The sequence below is a fragment of the Halichoerus grypus genome, chromosome 5, assembly GCF_964656455.1.
Source record: "Halichoerus grypus chromosome 5, mHalGry1.hap1.1, whole genome shotgun sequence".
Taxonomy (NCBI): Eukaryota; Metazoa; Chordata; class Mammalia; order Carnivora; family Phocidae; genus Halichoerus; species Halichoerus grypus.
In genome coordinates, this window is record NC_135716.1 from 173400141 (window position 1) to 173417581 (window position 17441).

General features: G+C 43.8%; 1 protein-coding gene across 1 annotated transcript in view; it reads right to left on the bottom strand.

Annotated features, from left to right (window-relative positions):
• Positions 1–12821, bottom strand: part of MICOS10 (mitochondrial contact site and cristae organizing system subunit 10) — a 29867-nt gene extending 17046 nt beyond the window's left edge. Inside the window, exon 1 of the mRNA XM_036115575.2 lies at positions 12664–12821. Coding sequence (XP_035971468.1) covers positions 12664–12727 — 64 coding nt within the window. The 5' untranslated portion in view covers positions 12728–12821. The remainder of the gene's footprint in view (positions 1–12663) is intronic.
• Between the last annotated feature and the right edge of the window lie 4620 nt (positions 12822–17441).

A 17441-nucleotide genomic window follows, 5' to 3' on the forward strand; every position in this document is an offset into this window, starting at 1 on the left:
CCTTTGCCCCAGGCAACCACTTCTCTACTTTGTCATTACAGATTGGTTTGCATTTTCTAGAATTTTATATACAAATGGCATCATATAAATGGAATACAGTAGGGGCACCTGGCTGACTCTGTCGGTAGAGCACGCGACTCTTAATTTCAGGGTTGTGAGTTCAAGCCCCACACTGGGCGTTGAGCCTACTTTAAAAAAAAAAACACTTTTTTTTTAATGAAATACAGTATACACTCTTATATGTCTAGCTTGTTACTCAACATAATGATTGTGAAATGTATAGATATTGTTGTATGTATTAGTATTTGCTCCTTTTATTAATGAATAGCCCACTTTATGGACAGTCTATATTTTGTTTATCCATTCACCTGTTGATGGACTTCGGGGTTCTTCCCAGTTTGGGGGAATTATGAGCAAAGCTGCTATGAATATTCATATACAAGACTTGATGTGAACAAATGTTTTCGTTTCTCTTGGGGGGTAAATACCTACGAGAATGACTAGATGGTATATTTATAAAAAACTACCGCACAGTTTTACAAGTGGTTGTACTATTCTACAACCCCACCAACAGCTCCCCAGGACTCCAGCTGCTGCACATCCTAGTCAGACTTTAGTGTGGTCAGTCTTTTTAACTATTTAATGGGTGTGGAGGGGTATTCGCATTATGACTGAATTTTGCATTTCCCTAATGACCAATGATACCGAACATCCTTACATGTGCTTCTTTGCCATTAGTATAATTTCTTTTGTGAAGAATCTTATCAAACATTTTACCCATTTTCTTCTTTTTTTTAAGATTTTATTTATCTGAGAGAGAGAACATGAGCAGGGAGAAGGGGTAGAGGGAGAGGGAGAAGCAGACTCCCCCGCTGAGCAGGGAGCCAGACTCGGGCTCCATCCCAGGATATTGGGATCATGACCTGAGCTGAAGGCAAATGCTTAACCCACTGAGCCACCCAGGTGCCCTTACCCATTTTCTCAAATGGGTGGTTTGTCTTATCATTAAATTTAAGAGTTATTTTTTTTTATAAGATTTTATTTATTTATTTGAGAGAGAAAGAGAGAGCATGCATGAGAGAGCACAAGGGGGTTGAGGGGTGGGGGGAAGGGCAGAAGCAGAGGAAGAATGAGGCTCCCCGCTGAGCAGGGAGCCTGACACAGGGCTTGATCCCAGGATCCTGGGATCACGACCTGAGCACAAGGCAGATGCTCAACCGACTGAGCCACCCAGGTGCCCCAAGAGTTCCTTATTTATTATGGAACAAGTCCTTTGTCAGATATATGTACTGCAAATATTATCTCCCATTCTGTGGCTTGCCTTTTTGTGCTTTTAATGGTGTCTTTGAAAGAGCAGAAATTTTAGATTTTGATCAAATCCCGTGTATCAATTTTTTTCTTTGTGACTTTTGTTGTGCCCTAAGAAATCTTTTCTGAACTCAAGGTCACAAAGATTTTTCTCCTAAGTTTTCTTCTGGAGTTTTACAGTTTTAGCTTTTACATTTAGGTCTGTGATTCTTTTGAGTTAATTTTTATGCACGATAATGAAGCTCACTTTTTTTTCTCTATATGGATACCCAGCTATTCTAGCACAATTTGTTGGAAAGATTTTCCATTCCCCGTTAAACTGCCTTGGCATCTTTGACTGACTATTGACTATTTCTGGACACCGATCTAGATGTGTCTCCCTTCTCCAATACCACTGTCTCATTTACTGTAGCTTTACAGTAAGTCTTGATGTCAGGTAATGTTACTTTTCCAACTTTATTTTTCATTTTAGAAACTGCTCTGGTGACTTTGGATTGTTTACACTTGAATACAGATTTAAAAAGCAGCTTCTCGGGACGCCTGGGTGGCTCAGTTGGTTAAGCGTCTGCCTTCGGCTCAGGTCATGATCTCAGGGTCCTGGGATCGAGCCCCGCATCGGGCTTCCTGCTCGGCGGGAAGCCTGCTCCTCCCTCTCCCACTCCCCCTGTTTGTGTTCCCTCTCTCACTGTCTCTCTCGTCAGATAAATAAAATCTTAAAAAAAAAAATAAAAATAAAAAGCAGCTTCTCAATTTCTATAAATATCTCTGAGCATTATTTTTCTTGCTAGAAAAAGAGAGAGAATATAAACTTCCTCACTAAGTTGCTAGGAAGGTAAAAGGGGATAATATGTTAGTGTACCAAGTACGGTGGTGGCAGATACCAGGCATTCACTTAAAGTTAGCTTCCTCTCTCTTTCCCTCTCTTGGTCTTTAAGTAAACAAGATCCAATCTAGCAATGCCCTCACATTTTACTAGTGGGTCAATGGCCACAGTAAAAATATTACCACACCAAAAAGACTTTTATAAGTAAATATTTGTATTTTCACTTGGATTCAATACTGAAATGCACTTGCCAGAGAAAGCAATTCAGCATATTTGCTAATAAACTGTTTCAGGCCACATTTCAGGAAAGCATGAAACCACAGCCAGAACAAAAATTTAAATATGTTTGCAAGTTCCATATCGTGCCTAATTACATTATTCTATGATACTAACACAAAATTCTCCTCTAGCAAGATCACAATGTTCCATTATTCATATTGCTGCCGCAAATGGAAAGAGTATTTTTGGTCTCAGAAACTGTTTAGAAATACATATAACAAACAAAATATGGCTACTAATTCAACAATTAACATACTAATTTGAAACCCGAAACCTATAAACAGCCAAAAACCTTTGAAGTATTTTAGTTTAGCCTAAGTGATACCACTCTATGAAATGGAGACAGATCAGTTTGCAAACTCAGGCTACCAAAAGGCAATTTTTGGTGAGCCACCAATACTTTGTGGTAACCCACATTTATCAGATGAACTGAAATTTAAAGACAAACAATAATTTGCTTTCTTTTTCCATGACCTTATTCAATGGCCTCTTTTCGTATAGTATTTTTTTTTGACACAAAAATGGCCTTCACAATTAATTTAACTACCCTTAATTGATTATTGGATGAATACACAAAATCTGCTGGTTAATTCTAAGGCAGGTCACCTGCTAAGTCATTTACTGTCCTACTTTCTTAACAAGGAAGAAACAAGGCCAAACCCTTTCTTTTCATGAAAATGAACGCATGGCAAAGCAATTTCATCTCGGTTGAATGAGCTGCATATATCCAGTGACCTATCCCAAGATGTACCAGAAATTAATAAACTGCAAAACGTTCCTTGGGCTCCCCTCCTGCCTCTCCTATTTGTCAAGGGCAACACCATTCTCCATTCATATAGATGTGGCATCATCCCCACTCCTCCCGCTCGTGAGCATTTCAAGTTCCGTAAGTAGGACCACTGCACAGCGCCATGACATATCTCTCCATTCCACTCCTCTGTCCCCATCTTAGTTTTGGTTTCCTCTAATCAGATCACTTCATCTTCAGCATGAATTTGCAGTAACATACTATCAATCTCCCTGCCTCCATCTTGGTCCTTTCTAATTCATTCTCCTCGTGCTAATTCAGTGATCTTTCTGAAGTCAGAAATCCGACCATGTCACTCTTCACCTTCACATCCCATGGTTTTTCTCAATGCTACCCAAAGAGTTGCCACACAACCCAGCAATTCCACCCCTAGATACATACATACCCAAGAGAAATGAAAACAGGCCTCCACATAAAAACGTGTATATTTGATCACAGCAGCATTATTCGTAATAGCCAAAAAGTACAAACAACTGGGTGCCTGGGTGACTCAGTTGGTTACGCATCTGCCTTCGGCTCAGGTCATGATCCTAGGGTCCTGGGATCTGCCCTCCCCCTGCCCCCTGCTCATGCTCTCTCTCACAAAAATAAATAAAAAAAATTTTTTTTTTAAAGATTTTCTTTATTTATTTGACAGAGAGAGACACAGCGAGAGAGCGAACACAAGCAGGGGAAGGGACAGAGGGAGAAGCAGGCTTCCTGCAGAGCAGGGAGCCCGAGGCGGGGCTCGATCCCAGAACCCTGGGATCATGACCTGAGCCGAAGGCAGACGCTTAACCACTGAGCCACCCAGGCGCCCCAAAATAAATAAAATCTTAAAAAAAAAAAAAAACTACAAACAACCTAAATGTCCATCAACTAGTAAATGGATAAACAAAATGTGGTATATCCATATCATAGTATTCTATGGTAACAGAATAAATGGTATTAATACTAAGAGTATTAATATAAATCATTAATATAAATAGCATTAAAAACTAATAAATAGTATTCTATTTGTTAATACATGTCAATATTACCCACAACAATCTACAAATTCAGTGCAATCCTTACCAAAATCCCACGATAGGGGCGCCTGGGTGGCTCAGTTGGTTAAGTGTCCGACTCTTGGTTTCAGCTCAGGTCATGATCTCAGCATCATAGGATCAAATCCAGCATTGGGCTCCCTAGGTCTACTTGGAATTCTCTCTCTCCCTCTCCCTCTGCCTCTCCCCTTGCTCTCTCTCTCTCTCTCAAATAAATAAATGAAACATGTATCTGACAAGGAGTTAATATCCAGAATATAGAGAGAACTCCTAAAACACAACAATAAACCAAGTCAAAAATGGACAAAGGACTTGAACAGACATTTCTCCAAAGAAGATATACAAATCGCCAGTGAGCACATGAAAAGATGTTCAACATCACTAATCATTAGGGAAATGCAAATCGAAACTACAATGAGATACTAGCTTATACCCATTAGGATGGCTACTATCAAAAAAAGTCATGAAGGAAGTAACGATTGTTGGTGACAACTCTGGTGCACTCCAGGTGGGAATGTAAAATGGTCCAGCGGCGGCGGAAAACAGTGTGGCAGAGCCTCAAAACGTTAAAAGTAGATTTACAGTATGATCCAACAATGCCACTTCTGGGTATGTACCCAAAAGCACTGGAGGCAAGGTCTCCAAAAGACGGGTGTCTACCCATGTTCATAGCGGCATTATTCACAATAGTGTCCATCCACCCACAGGTGAATGAATAAGCAAAATGTGTTACAAACACACATACACACACAATGGAATCTTATTCAGATTTAAAAAGGAGGAAATTCTGATATATGCTACACACTTATGAACCTTGAGGGCACTACCCAAAGTGAAATAAGTCAGTTTCAAAAAGACAAGGACTGTAGGATTCTACTTCCAGGACGTACTTAGAGAAGTCAGAATCAGAGAGACAGAAATAGATCAGAGGTTGCCAGTGGCTGGGGGAGGGGAGGGGGCCAGGAATGGGAAGTTAGTGTTACATGGGTACAGAGTTTCAGTTGTACAAGTTCAGATGGTAAATTCTGTTATGTGTATTTTATCACAAAAAAAATTGGGGAAAAAAGGGGGAAATACCCCATAAGGCTATAAGGCTTAAATGTGATAATGTATATAAAATGGAAAATGGAAAATGCCAGGAGCACACACTAAGTGCTCGATAAATGGCAGCCACTAGCAGCATTCCCTGCAGAAGCCAAAGCCTCTCTGTCCTCTGGGACACCACCTGGACAGTTTCCAAGGCCTAGAATGCAGTCCTCTACCTGGTCCACCTACTAAATGCCTACATATTCTCCAAGGTGGAACTCCAATGTCACCACCTTCTTTGCACATTCCTCCAGAAGGTAAGCCCCTCCAGGGTAAGGCTGGTGCCGATTATCTGTACACTGCACCCCCCAGACTTTCCACAATGCCTGGCATTAAATTTGGGGGGGGGGGAGCATACATTAATGATTACTATTACATATATAAACTGGAATACTGATCATCCGGCTTCCATACTACCCACAGCAGCAAGATAAAAGCAAATGTGGTAATTATTTTAACTTATGACTGCTATCTTTCATTCACATGCCTGCAGCTAATATTTATCAAGTATAGGTAATATCCTAATTGCTCTATAGAGAATATCTCATTTTATCCTTACTTGTAACAACCCCCTGAGGAATACACTACCATTCTATAAATGAGGAAACTGAGGCACAGAGAGGTGCTTCTTTCTTTCTTCCTTTCTTTTTCTTTCATTCATTCATTCATTCAAGTAAACTCTACGCCCCATGTGGGGCTCAAACTCAGGACCCCGAGATGAAGAGTCGCACACTCTACCAACTGAGCCAGGGAAAAGAAAAGGAAAGGACCGTGAATGTCCCAGAGTCCACTGAATGCATCACACTCTAGGGCTGCTTCCCAATGCTCACACCTTGCACTTTTCCTTGTTACCAAGAAAATGAAAAACCCTGCTGTGCTGAATATACCTGGCTTGCAGAGACAGCCGTTTTCAGGAAAGCACCACAGCCTAGGGCAAACCCTGCCCAACCATGACATCTCCTTCCCCTCTTTTGGATCTCCTGGCCAATTCACAAGTTAGTAAGACCAGATATTCTGGACTCTGGCCTCCCAGTGGGAGCGAAATGCAGGGGAAAGGGACACAGTCTATTGTACAAATTTGCAAGTCACTTAGGGATCCCAGGACCTCTATATGAATCCAGGAAGTACTGGGATCAGATTTTCCTCCAAGCCTCCTCGGGCAAATCTGCAACCCTGAGGCCCTGGCCAATGTCATACAGACATTGACTTGGTCATGAGGTCACAGCCGGCCAGCATGGACATCCAGCGTTCAAGAGGGAGTTATAACAAGGCTCTGAGGACAATGGCAGTGCTTCCATGACCCACACTTGCAGGGCTTAGAAATTCTCAAATCAGAGGGAAGCACCTCCCGAAGTCTCATAGTGGGTTTTTCTCATCTCCTGGAATCTTATTTTCCAGGGAAACAGAAAACAGATATAACCGCCCATCCAGTCCAGAGTGAAAAGCACAAGCTGAGGGCACCAGCTCTGTCCCAGAGCTTTTAAGCCCTCTATTTTGGCAAGATACCTTGCCTTCTATTCTCATTAACAAGAGGGTGTAATTTATTCCTGTGGGTACACACAAGACAAATTACTCCGTATGTACAAGGAAAATGAACAGCACAGTCCGTGAACTGAGTGCAGAAAGAAAACCAGAGCATTCAATAAATCTGATAAAACTTAAAAATATATCCATAAAATTAGCAAAAAACCATTAATGACGCATTCACATAAAAACTAACGGAACATGCCATTCATAAAATGTAATATTCTTCACTCCTTTTTAATTTCCTGCAATAAGGCTTTGGCACTACCACTTAAACCAACATCACTCTCTACTTGTTTAAATACAAAAGTGCTCTCTGGTTCATGTTTCTTAGCTGACTACTCCCAAACATTTCTAATACTACTTTATGATGAAGATCTACTGACAATAATTTACATCCCCAGATGAAATAAAAAGTTGGTAAAAGCCCCAAGATTACAGGGACACATGATCAAACATGTGAACTGGCAGAAATTCACATGAAATCTACCTGACTTGACTTTTTAATTTAAATGCTAGTTCATTCAGTTAATAAATATACGCTGAAGAGCAAATACGGGCAGAGAATGTAGTCTGCAAAATTCTCAGCAATACATGTCATTCATTTAACAGCAATTATGGTATGCCCCCTCTATGCCAGGGGTTAGGGGATCAACAGTGAACAAAAAAAGTCTCTGGGTCTCATGAGTTCACATTCTAGCGAGGACGGACAATCAAGTAAAGAAACTGCAGGGCACCTGGGTGGCTCAGATGGTTAAGCGTCTGCCTTCGGCTCAGGTCATGATCCTGGGGTCCTGGGATCGAGTCCCGCATCGGGCTCCCTGCTCAGCAGGGAGCCTGTTTCTCCCTCTGCCTCTGCCTCTCTCTCTCAGACTCTTATGAATGAATAAATAAATAAATAATCTAAAAAAAAAAAGAAAGAAATCACAAATTTCAGAGGGTGCCATGTGCTATTAAAAATTAGTGATGTGGGGCGCCTGGGTGGCTCAGTCGTTAAGCGTCTGCCTTCGGCTCAGGTCATGATCCCAGGGTCCTGGGATCGAGCCCCACATCGGGCTCCCTGCTCCGCGGGAAGCCTGCTTCTCCCTCTTCCACTCCCCCTGCTTGTGTTCCCTCTCTCGCTTATCTCTCTCTGTCAAATAAATAAAATCTTTAAAAAAAAAAAATTAGTGATGTGATGGAGAATAAACAGAACACCTAGGAACTTATTCAATACGAACAAGTTTATTTTAAAAAAAGATACATTAAGCTCAAACTTTATGGAGAAACTAGGCAATGCATATGAGTAGCAGGAATAAGAACACAGGCCAAAGAGAAGGGTAAAAGTGTGAGGGGGGAAAGGAAAGGAAAGGCACAGGAGCTGAAAGAGAGAAACAGATGTGTAAGAACAATGGCCTATTGTGTCTATTACAGGGAGGCATGTGTTTTGTTTTGTTTTGTTTTGTTTGATTCATGGGCTCGATATATTAGGTCAAACCGTATTAGAAACCACCTATCCTACCATGCTCCTATTACACACAAAATAAAAAGATATTTTAAAACCAAAATTAATGAGGGAAATACAAATGCTTTTCTTATGACAGTGAAGGGCAGGGAAAAGGTACTTATGAATAAATGTAGTTCTTTCTACAGGATAAAACCACAGAATTTTCTGTTGAGACATTGCTCAAGCTTCAGAGCAAGCAAGCAAGAGATCCGTGAACAGCAGTTTTTTTAAAGAACTACTGTCTGAGTACAAGCTTATATGCTCTTTAACTCGGCTGTACTACATCTAGGTTAAACATGAGCAATGAAAATAGTCATTTTTCAGCAAACCATTGTGAAAAGAACAAAAATCCTTCAGGTTTGGGGCGCCTGGGTGGCTCAGTTGGTTAAGCGTCTGCCTTTGGCTCAGGTCATGATCCCAGGGTTCTGGGATCGAGCCCCGCATCGTGCTCCCTGCTCTGCGGGAAGCCTGCTTCTCCCTCTCCCACTCCCCCTGCTAGTGTTCCCTCTCTCGCTGTCTCTCTCTGTCAAATAAATAAATAAAATCTTTAAAAAAAAAAAAAAAACCCTTCAGGTTTAAGGCAGCCAACCACAGAGAAGCGCTCACAAAGGGAGCTGTCCATCCACCTTGGCTTCCCTTCAGTCTCTGTCAAGCCAGAGCATGAAATTACCAATACATAGCTGAAAGCCTGCGTTGGCCCCTCTTCCCCGCCTACATCTCCTACAAAACCTCTATCTATCTTCTGGCAGGCGGCCACTCTGAGTCTCTACCTCCATTCTCAAAGACCAGGCAGCAAGCAGCCCAGGAGGTTTGAAGAGTCCCATAACCTCACTGCCAATACGCTCACTACAGAGTGTGCTCACCTTCACCGTCTCAAAGACCTCTAAGACTACAGGCTCCCCGAGTAACACTTCTGTGCTTCAATGCTCTTATGGCCTTCTCTAAGTCCACTACTAAAGGGACAACGCCCTCCAAATGTGAACTCAGCTTGTCCCACAAAATTAAAACTCCCTATTCAACTTCATTATCACTCTCAAACAATTCAATCATGTAAGCAGAAGAGCAACCAAAATCATGATCACTGTTCTCATTGGTCTTCCTCCTGCCATCCCCCATGATCAGTTTCTAGTCTTTCCTTACTTCGTGTAAATGAGGTGCACATACCCCCCCCTCCAGTTTTATGTCCAAGTTCCCTTCACTGAATCACCCTTAACCACATTCTAACCTGGGAGTCATCTTTGTAAGAAACGGAATGATGCAAAGTTAACCAGTTGGAGAGAAAGATGAAGAAAATAGCATTTATTGAGTTCCTACTATGAACTTGGTACTGTTCTAGCCTAGGAGGTGGGAATTACTATCTCCATTTTATAAATGGGGCACAAAGTTGGATGTTTCTCAAATACACCCATTCCTCTCTGGTCTAACAGAGCAGGCTTTCATCACTTCACATTCACAGCACCACTGGCCTTCTCGACTCCTGACCTGTTCTGTGTAAAACACTGCCAGAACAATCATACCAAAATTCCATTTATATCACATCAATTCCCTGTTGAGGGAAGTGAAATGCCTTCTGCTTCTCTATCTGCCCACGGACTGGCCCACAATTCAATAAATATCTGTTGCTTAAAACCATGCCATGAGGGGCGTCTGGGTGGCTCAGTCGTTAGGCGTCTGCCTTCGGCTCGGGTCATGATCTCGGGGTCCTGGGATCGAGCCCCACATCGGGCTCCCTGCTCGGCGGGAAGCCTGCTTCTCCCTCTCCCACTCTCCCTGCTTGTGTTCCCTCTCTCGCTGTGTCTCTGTCAAATAAATAAAATATTAAAAAAAAAAAAAAACCATCCCATGACTCCCCACCAGCTTAGACCTAATGAGCCCGAGAAGCAGAAAGTGATCGGTGTTTAGGACAGCCATGTTGAATACGCACCATGAATCTGAAAAAGCCAAAGGCAACTCAAGAGCCATTAAGATAAAGTGGAATTTCTCTAAGACATTTTACAATTCTGACCCCACCCAAACCAGCCTTCTTCAGGGAGTAAGGGCACTGGATTTAGAATGCCTGGGTTCTAACCCCTGCTCCTCCATGTCTAGCTTCTTAACCTCTCCATGCTTCAATCTCCTGCCCTACAAAAGTTCAACTGGGCCTCTGTTCCAGTTTTCCCACCCTCCCTGACTATCCAAGTCCAAGTCATTCCCCAAAGGTCAGATGAAGGCCCATTTTCCTTGCAAACTCTCACTGGATGACCTCAGCCCATCACCACACTGACTGGATTTATAACAGCTCTACAAGAGAAGGAGCCTGAATCACTCACTTCCACTTTTATCTGTAATCATGTATCGCTGTCCCTCATTTAATTATTTCCCCTGTGTATACCCCTCCCCTACCAATGTCCCACTCATAAATGACAGCCACGCTACTCCCTCAGGTGATCCTCAGTGGCACAGTATTAATATCAACAATTATTATGACCACCATTTGCTGACTATGTAAGTGCCAAGCACTGTGCTCAGTTTCCTATGTATTTTACTATCCTTCAATCTTCCTAATCCTTTTAGGTAAATCTGTCTTTTTATCCCCATTTCACATTGACGGAAGAGAGCCTACCCAAAGCTACAAAGCTAGTGAGGACGGGGGTGAAGAGCAAGAGTGATGGCTTCAAACTCAGCCGTCTGCCTCCCACTCTTAACTACTGCCATCGTGTTGCTTAGTACTTACTAATATCGACATGTTAAATCTTCTCTCCTAAATGTGAGCTGTTTACAATAAGAAAAACTGTATTCCTTGGCTCACTTACAGAATAACCCATTCTTAATAAGTTGATTCATACCCAAGTCTTTACTTAAACTAACTCGTAATCCTAACAACTCTGTGAGATAATAATTACTATTGTCAATTTACAAATGAGGAAACGGAGGGAGGGGTTCAACAACTTGCCCCAAATCACACAGCTGGTAAGTGAATTCAAGGGTGAAGGGACAGCTGTGATCAAGTAAGTACTCCTCTTATTAACTCCTTCTCAACAATTTTTATTAAGCTCAAGAAAACTGAGAAAGGGCTTGGGGACAGCAGTGACACCAGAACGTATCTATGCTCTCACGGTGCTTACAATCTTCATTCTTTTCCAACACCGTCATTCAATGGGCACAATCCTAAATCCTCTTAAATACTCAAGTTTTCTATACAAAAATATCAAATTTGATAAGAATTAGTATCAAAGGGGCGCCTGGGTGGCTCAGTTGGCTAAGCAGCTGCCTGGCTCAGGTCGTGGTCCCGGGGTCCTGGGATCGAGCCCCGCATCGGGCTCCCTGCTCGGTGGGAAGCCTGCTTCTCCCTCTCCCTCTGTCTGCTGCTCTGCCTACTTATGCTCTCTATCTCTGTTAAATAAATTAAAAAAAAAAAAAAAGAATTAGTATCAAAGAAAAAGCATGGGACTCGAAGCCAGAAAACCTGAGTTATATTTCCAACTTTGCCATTTATGAGCAACTTCGTCACTTATTCGACCCTGGACAAATCCGTTCACCTGACTCTCAATTTCACGACCTGTATGAGATAATGTATTGAGTTGCACACCTAGCACAGTGGCTGGCACTTAGTATACGCTCAATAAATGAGCTTCCATCTTTCCCCTCCCTTCCGTGCAGTGACTTCATAATCTGTGTCGTCATTGAGCACGTGTTAAAAGGCTCCGCGGAGTTACACCAAGGACCAGAAAGTCTCCAGTCTCTTACTTCCCAGGGCAATTCTCATTCCAGATCACTATGTCTCCAATTTCAGGCCGCAGACTACTCTGATGCCAATAAATCGGGTTACGACTTGGGAATGACAGCGACGCTCGTTAGAGCCTGGCAGTGTCTATAAAACGCTCCCCATGACCTTTTTTAGAAGGCACTCGTTTCAGCTGGCGAGCACTGTGACCCCTGACCGGGCTCCACGCCCCGTGCGGGCAATGTGGCACCGGGGAAGAGAATGACCAGCCTCTGGCACGAGGTTGTGCCCTGCAGACCGCTTTCTACTCGAGGAGCTCTGCACCTCTCCTGCCACCTGCCAGCCCAACCCCCCCCCCCCGCCCCCAGAACTACGACTCCTCCCCTCCCACCTCGCGCAGGGGCCCAGGCTCCGCCGTCCCCGTGCCCCCCCCCCCCCCCCCCCGCCGCCGCCCAAGTGACCTCCCGCCCGGTTCGGGCAGCTCGCCCTGGCCCGAGGGGCTGGATCAGGGCGGTCGGCCTGACCTCCCCCGGAGCTTCCCTTCCGCCCGCCTGGTCAGCGGGGTCTGGAGCCGGCCGCTCGGCTCCCGCCGGGGCCTGCCAGGGGCGAGAGGCCCCTTACCTATTTTCACGACCGCATCCGCCATGCACCGGTCCCACTTCCTGCCGAGCTCTGAATCCGACATGTTCCCCACCCGCAGCTCCCGCTTTTCTTAAGGTCGGGCCCCCCTCTCCGACTCCAGGCAAGTCTCGCGAGAGCCGGCCGCGAGTTCCAGGCCCGGAAGGCCGGCCCCAGCCTGCCAGATATCGCGAGATGATCTGAATGCTTCCGCCCTTTCCGTTTTTGTTTTTTTTTTGGTTTTTTTTTCCAGTTGGTCGTCAGGGTGACAGGTTGCCTGGAGGCCCGAGGTGACCCTGACCTTGGAGCCGCGCCTACCTGAGTGCTGCGAGGCTGACAGGCTTCCCGGGCGGCACCCAGAACTCTGTCGGGAAGGCCCTGCCTCCGCACCGGCTCCCGACGTTGGCCCTGGAAATTCCCAGGGCAAGTGAGGGCACAGCTCTTGATTTATTCATTCATATACTCACTTCACTGTTTCTACTCCCTCATTCACTCCCGCCTGCACCACTACCACGGAAACTGCTCTGGCAAAGGTCACCTAGGCCAGATCAAAGGGATGCTTTGGAACCTCTACACAGCGCTGGACACAACTGCGTCCTCCTTCCTGGTCCTCCTTGTCTCCTCCTTCTCTTTATTCATCCGACTCCCGGGACACAGCCTTTCCTAGTTCTGCTCCCGACTCTAATCTTTAGGTGTCCTTCCAGGGTTGCTTTTTCTCTGCCAGCTACTTAAAGATTGTGGGTTCCAAGGAGTCCACCAATCCCCTTTTCCCTCTACATACTCTCCCTGAGTAATTGCAACCACTTTCAAATTCTATCTCCAGATCAAACGTCTACCTCAAGCCTCCTGTTCATAATTCAGCCTCCTTAATGGTGGCGTTGATTTTAGCCTTCCTTCCCCGTTTGCATCCCCCATTCTACCAACAGATACAAATTTGACCGTATTAATCCTGATTAGAAGCTGTCAATGAGGGGCGCCTGGGTGGTTCAGTCTGTTGGGCGGCTGCCTTTGGCTCGGGTCATGATCCTGGAGTCTTGGGATCGAGCCCCACCTCTGGCTCCCTGCTCGGCGGAGAGCCTGCTTCTCCCTCTCCCTCTGCCTGCCACTCTACCTACTTGTGTTCTCTCTCTCTCTCTGTCGAGTGAATAAATAAAATCTTTAAAAAAAAAAAAAAAAAAGAAGAAGCTGTCAATGACTTCCATCCACTTGTGGAATATATATCCAAGACTCAAGGAGTTCATTCTAGGAAGCCTACACTAATAGACCTTAGAGCCCCCCCTTCATCCACTAATAGAGGGCAGAGCCCCCTCTATCTTCTTATTGTCCAGGTAGCTTGGGTACCCCATAGAATTCTCTACATTCTATTAGAACATCTCTCTTTTTTTTTAAGATTTTTTATTTATTTATTTGACAGAGAGAGACACGGCGAGAGAGGGAACAGAAGCAGGGGGAGTGGGGAGAGGGAGAAGCAGGCTTCCCGCAGAGCAGGGAGCCCGATGCGGGGCTTGATCCCAGGACCCTGGGATCATGACCTGAGCCGAAGGCAGGCGCTTAACGACTGAGCCACCCAGGTGCCCCTAGAACATCTCTTTATAGATGTTTGTATCTGCCAGTAAAACTAGAAGCTCATTATGGGCCTGAGCTGCCCCTTCTTCATCTGCACACTCCCTGTTCAGAGCGCAATGCCTTGGACAGTAAGATCTTCTATGAAGTGCTTGTTGAACTGAATTGAATTCATTCACCCATTAATTTATTCATTTATTCTTGGCAACTTTAACAGTAAAACTGCTATACCGGTCCTTGCCATGACAGAGCCCCTTCCTTCAGGAAGGCTTCCTTCCATGACCACCCTTCTTCTAGCTCTCATCTGAGCTACATATCAGATAGTATTGTAATTCTTTGTGTATCTCTTGGATGTGACTGGGAGCTCTTTGAGAACGAGGACTGTGCCATTTTTGTGTCCGCAATGACTAGCAGAGAGCCTGGTATATATTGGATTCTCAATAAATGCTTTTTGAATGGATGTAAGAATGAATGAATGTATAAATGAATGATTGATTGAATGAATTAGAGAAAAAAATTCTCTTAGAGCACCTGGCTGGCTCAGTCAGTAAAGCCTGGGACTCTTGATCTCAGGGTCATGAGTTCAAGCCCCGTGCTGGGTGTGGAGCCGACTTAAAAAAAACTAAAACTAAAACCACTGTTCTAGAGGTAGAGCATTTGTGTGAGAAAAAAACAAAAAACAAAACTAACTTCACTAAATACCTATGATGTGTCACAAATAGCACCAGGCATCTCATATAATTCCATTTATCCTCACAGCAGGTTGAAATTAGTATCTTCACTTTCACAAATTTGGAAACCGAGTCTCCGAGAAGTTGTATGGAAGATGCACAAGGCTCTGCATTGTGTAGATTTAGAAACTGACAGAGGCATTTTTATTGGATTCAAGAGAGTTGTAAACTTTTGCAGAAGGCAGAGAGCAACTTACAAAAGCAATCAGAGGCAGATGGTATAGCATGAATTCTGGAGCCAGGCTGTCTGGGTTTAGATCCCAGCTTTGCCATTTCCTAGCCTTGTATCTATTTTTCTCTCTTTCCGTGGTTCCTTTCCCAACACAAGGTTTTGTTCACTGCTGTATCCCCACTGCTAGAAAGTATTGGTATGAACTCATGGTATTTAATAGAGATAAATATAAAGATATGCGTGTGTAGGGGCGCCTGGGTGGCTCAGTTGGTTAAGCGACTGCCTTCGGCTCAGGTCATGATCCTGGAGTCCCTGGATCGAGTCCCGCATCGGGCTCCCTGCTCGGCAGGGAGCCTGCTTCTCCCTCTGACCCTCCCCCATCTCATGTGCTTGCTCTCTCTCATTCTCTCTCTCTCAAATAAATAAATAAAATCTTTAAAAAAAAAAAATATTAAAAAAAAAAAAAAAAAAAAAGATATGCGTGTGTATTTCCTGATCCTATCTGAGGAGAGGGTCTAAAACAATGACATCGGGCACCTGGGGGCTCAGTCGGTTAAGTGTCCAACTCTTGATCTCAGTCCAGGTCTTGATCTCAGGGTTCTGAGTTCAAGCCCCATGTTGGGCTCCACACTGGGCGTGGAACCTACTAATAAATAAATAAATAAATAAATAAATAAATAAATAAATAAATAAAAGCAACTACACATCAGTAGCAATAAGCAAGCCTGGCTCTTGGCTTCTAAATACCAGGACTCCTTAGAAACATGACCGAGACTCCAGGGCTGGAGCAGTGAAAATACAAGATGAATGTGTTCTTTTTTTTTTTTTTTTTAATAGATTTTATTTATTTATTTGACAGAGAGAGACACAGCGAGAGAGGAAACACAAGCAGGGGGAGTGGGAGAGGGAGAAGCAGGCCTCCCACCGAGTAGGGAGCCTGATGCGGGGCTCGATCCCAGGACCCCGGGACCATGACCTGAGCCGAAGGCAGACGCTTAACGACTGAGCCACCCAGGCGCCCCAAGATGAATGTGTTCTTGTGTCACAAACACAAAGTAAGGAAGTCTTCAAAGGTTAACAATGTCATGTCAAAATGTATAACTCCAAACTGCCTAAAGTAGTGCTTGGTTCCTAATTGGAACTCTTTGTGTAAGTCACTGTTATTACGGCTGGGACTTCTTCCAACTGTATGGAACAAGTTTCACAAAGATGAAGTTTGCACTTCAAATGGGTGAAGACAGAGTCTTGTAATAAAGCAATTTCACAGCAAGAGAGCTAGCATCTTTTTACACTGAATAGAAGAAAAATGAAAAGAGTGAAAACTGTCACTTAAGTAGTCTAGATGTCACCCTCAACCGGTTACTCAGCTAAACATAAGCTCTTTGTTTAGTTTACTAGGTTGTAAATCCAGCTTCGTTAACAACGCAGATTAGAATATTTTATAGCACAGCGCCTGCATAAATAAAGGTCTTTTAGATTCCAGGAGGTTTTTTTCTTTTTTTTTCAATTTCCCTTCAATTAAAAGTGAATTCCTTTCTTAAAAGGAGATATACATTTTTTTGTTTCATATCTCCTTTCCCCTAGAGGGTCTTAGCTGGTTTCACCCCTTTAGCAGTGTGTCCAGAGTCAAACAGCTACTAAGAAGCTTCTTTGTCTGGTTCTAAAGCCCAGGTGCTCCTCCCCCCATATTTTACATGTGTATATGGGAAATGTAACAAGCCTACAGAAAAGTGCTAAAAGTCTAAGTACAGCGTAACAAATAAATTGTTATGAAATGAGCATTACTAGCATCTCAGAAGCCCACGCCTGGGTGAGTCCTTTGCCCAATCACATCCTTTCCCTCCCTGCAAGTATAACCACTATGCTGAGTTTCATGTTACTCATTTCCTTGCTTTTCTTTAAGCATTGTTACCTGATCACACATCCTTAAATAATATGGTTTAATTTTGCCTAGTTTTGAACTTTACATAAATGGAATCGTACAGTTTCTCTTTATGGTATTTGGCTTGTTTTGTTCATTATTATGCTTTAAGAGTCACCCGTAAGAGGGCGCCCGGGTGGCTCAGTCGTTACGCGTCTGCCTTCGGCTCGGGTCATGATCCCAGGGTCCTGGGATCGAGTCCCACATTGGGCTCCCTGCTCAGCAGGGGGCCTGCTTCTCCCTCTCCCACTCCCCCTGCTTGTGTTCCTGTTCTTGCTATCTCTCTGTGTGTCAAATAAATAAATAAAATCTTAAAAAAAAAAAAAAAATAAGAGTCACCCGTGTTGTATGTATAATTCATCCTGGTTTCATTGCTATACAGTACTCCATTATA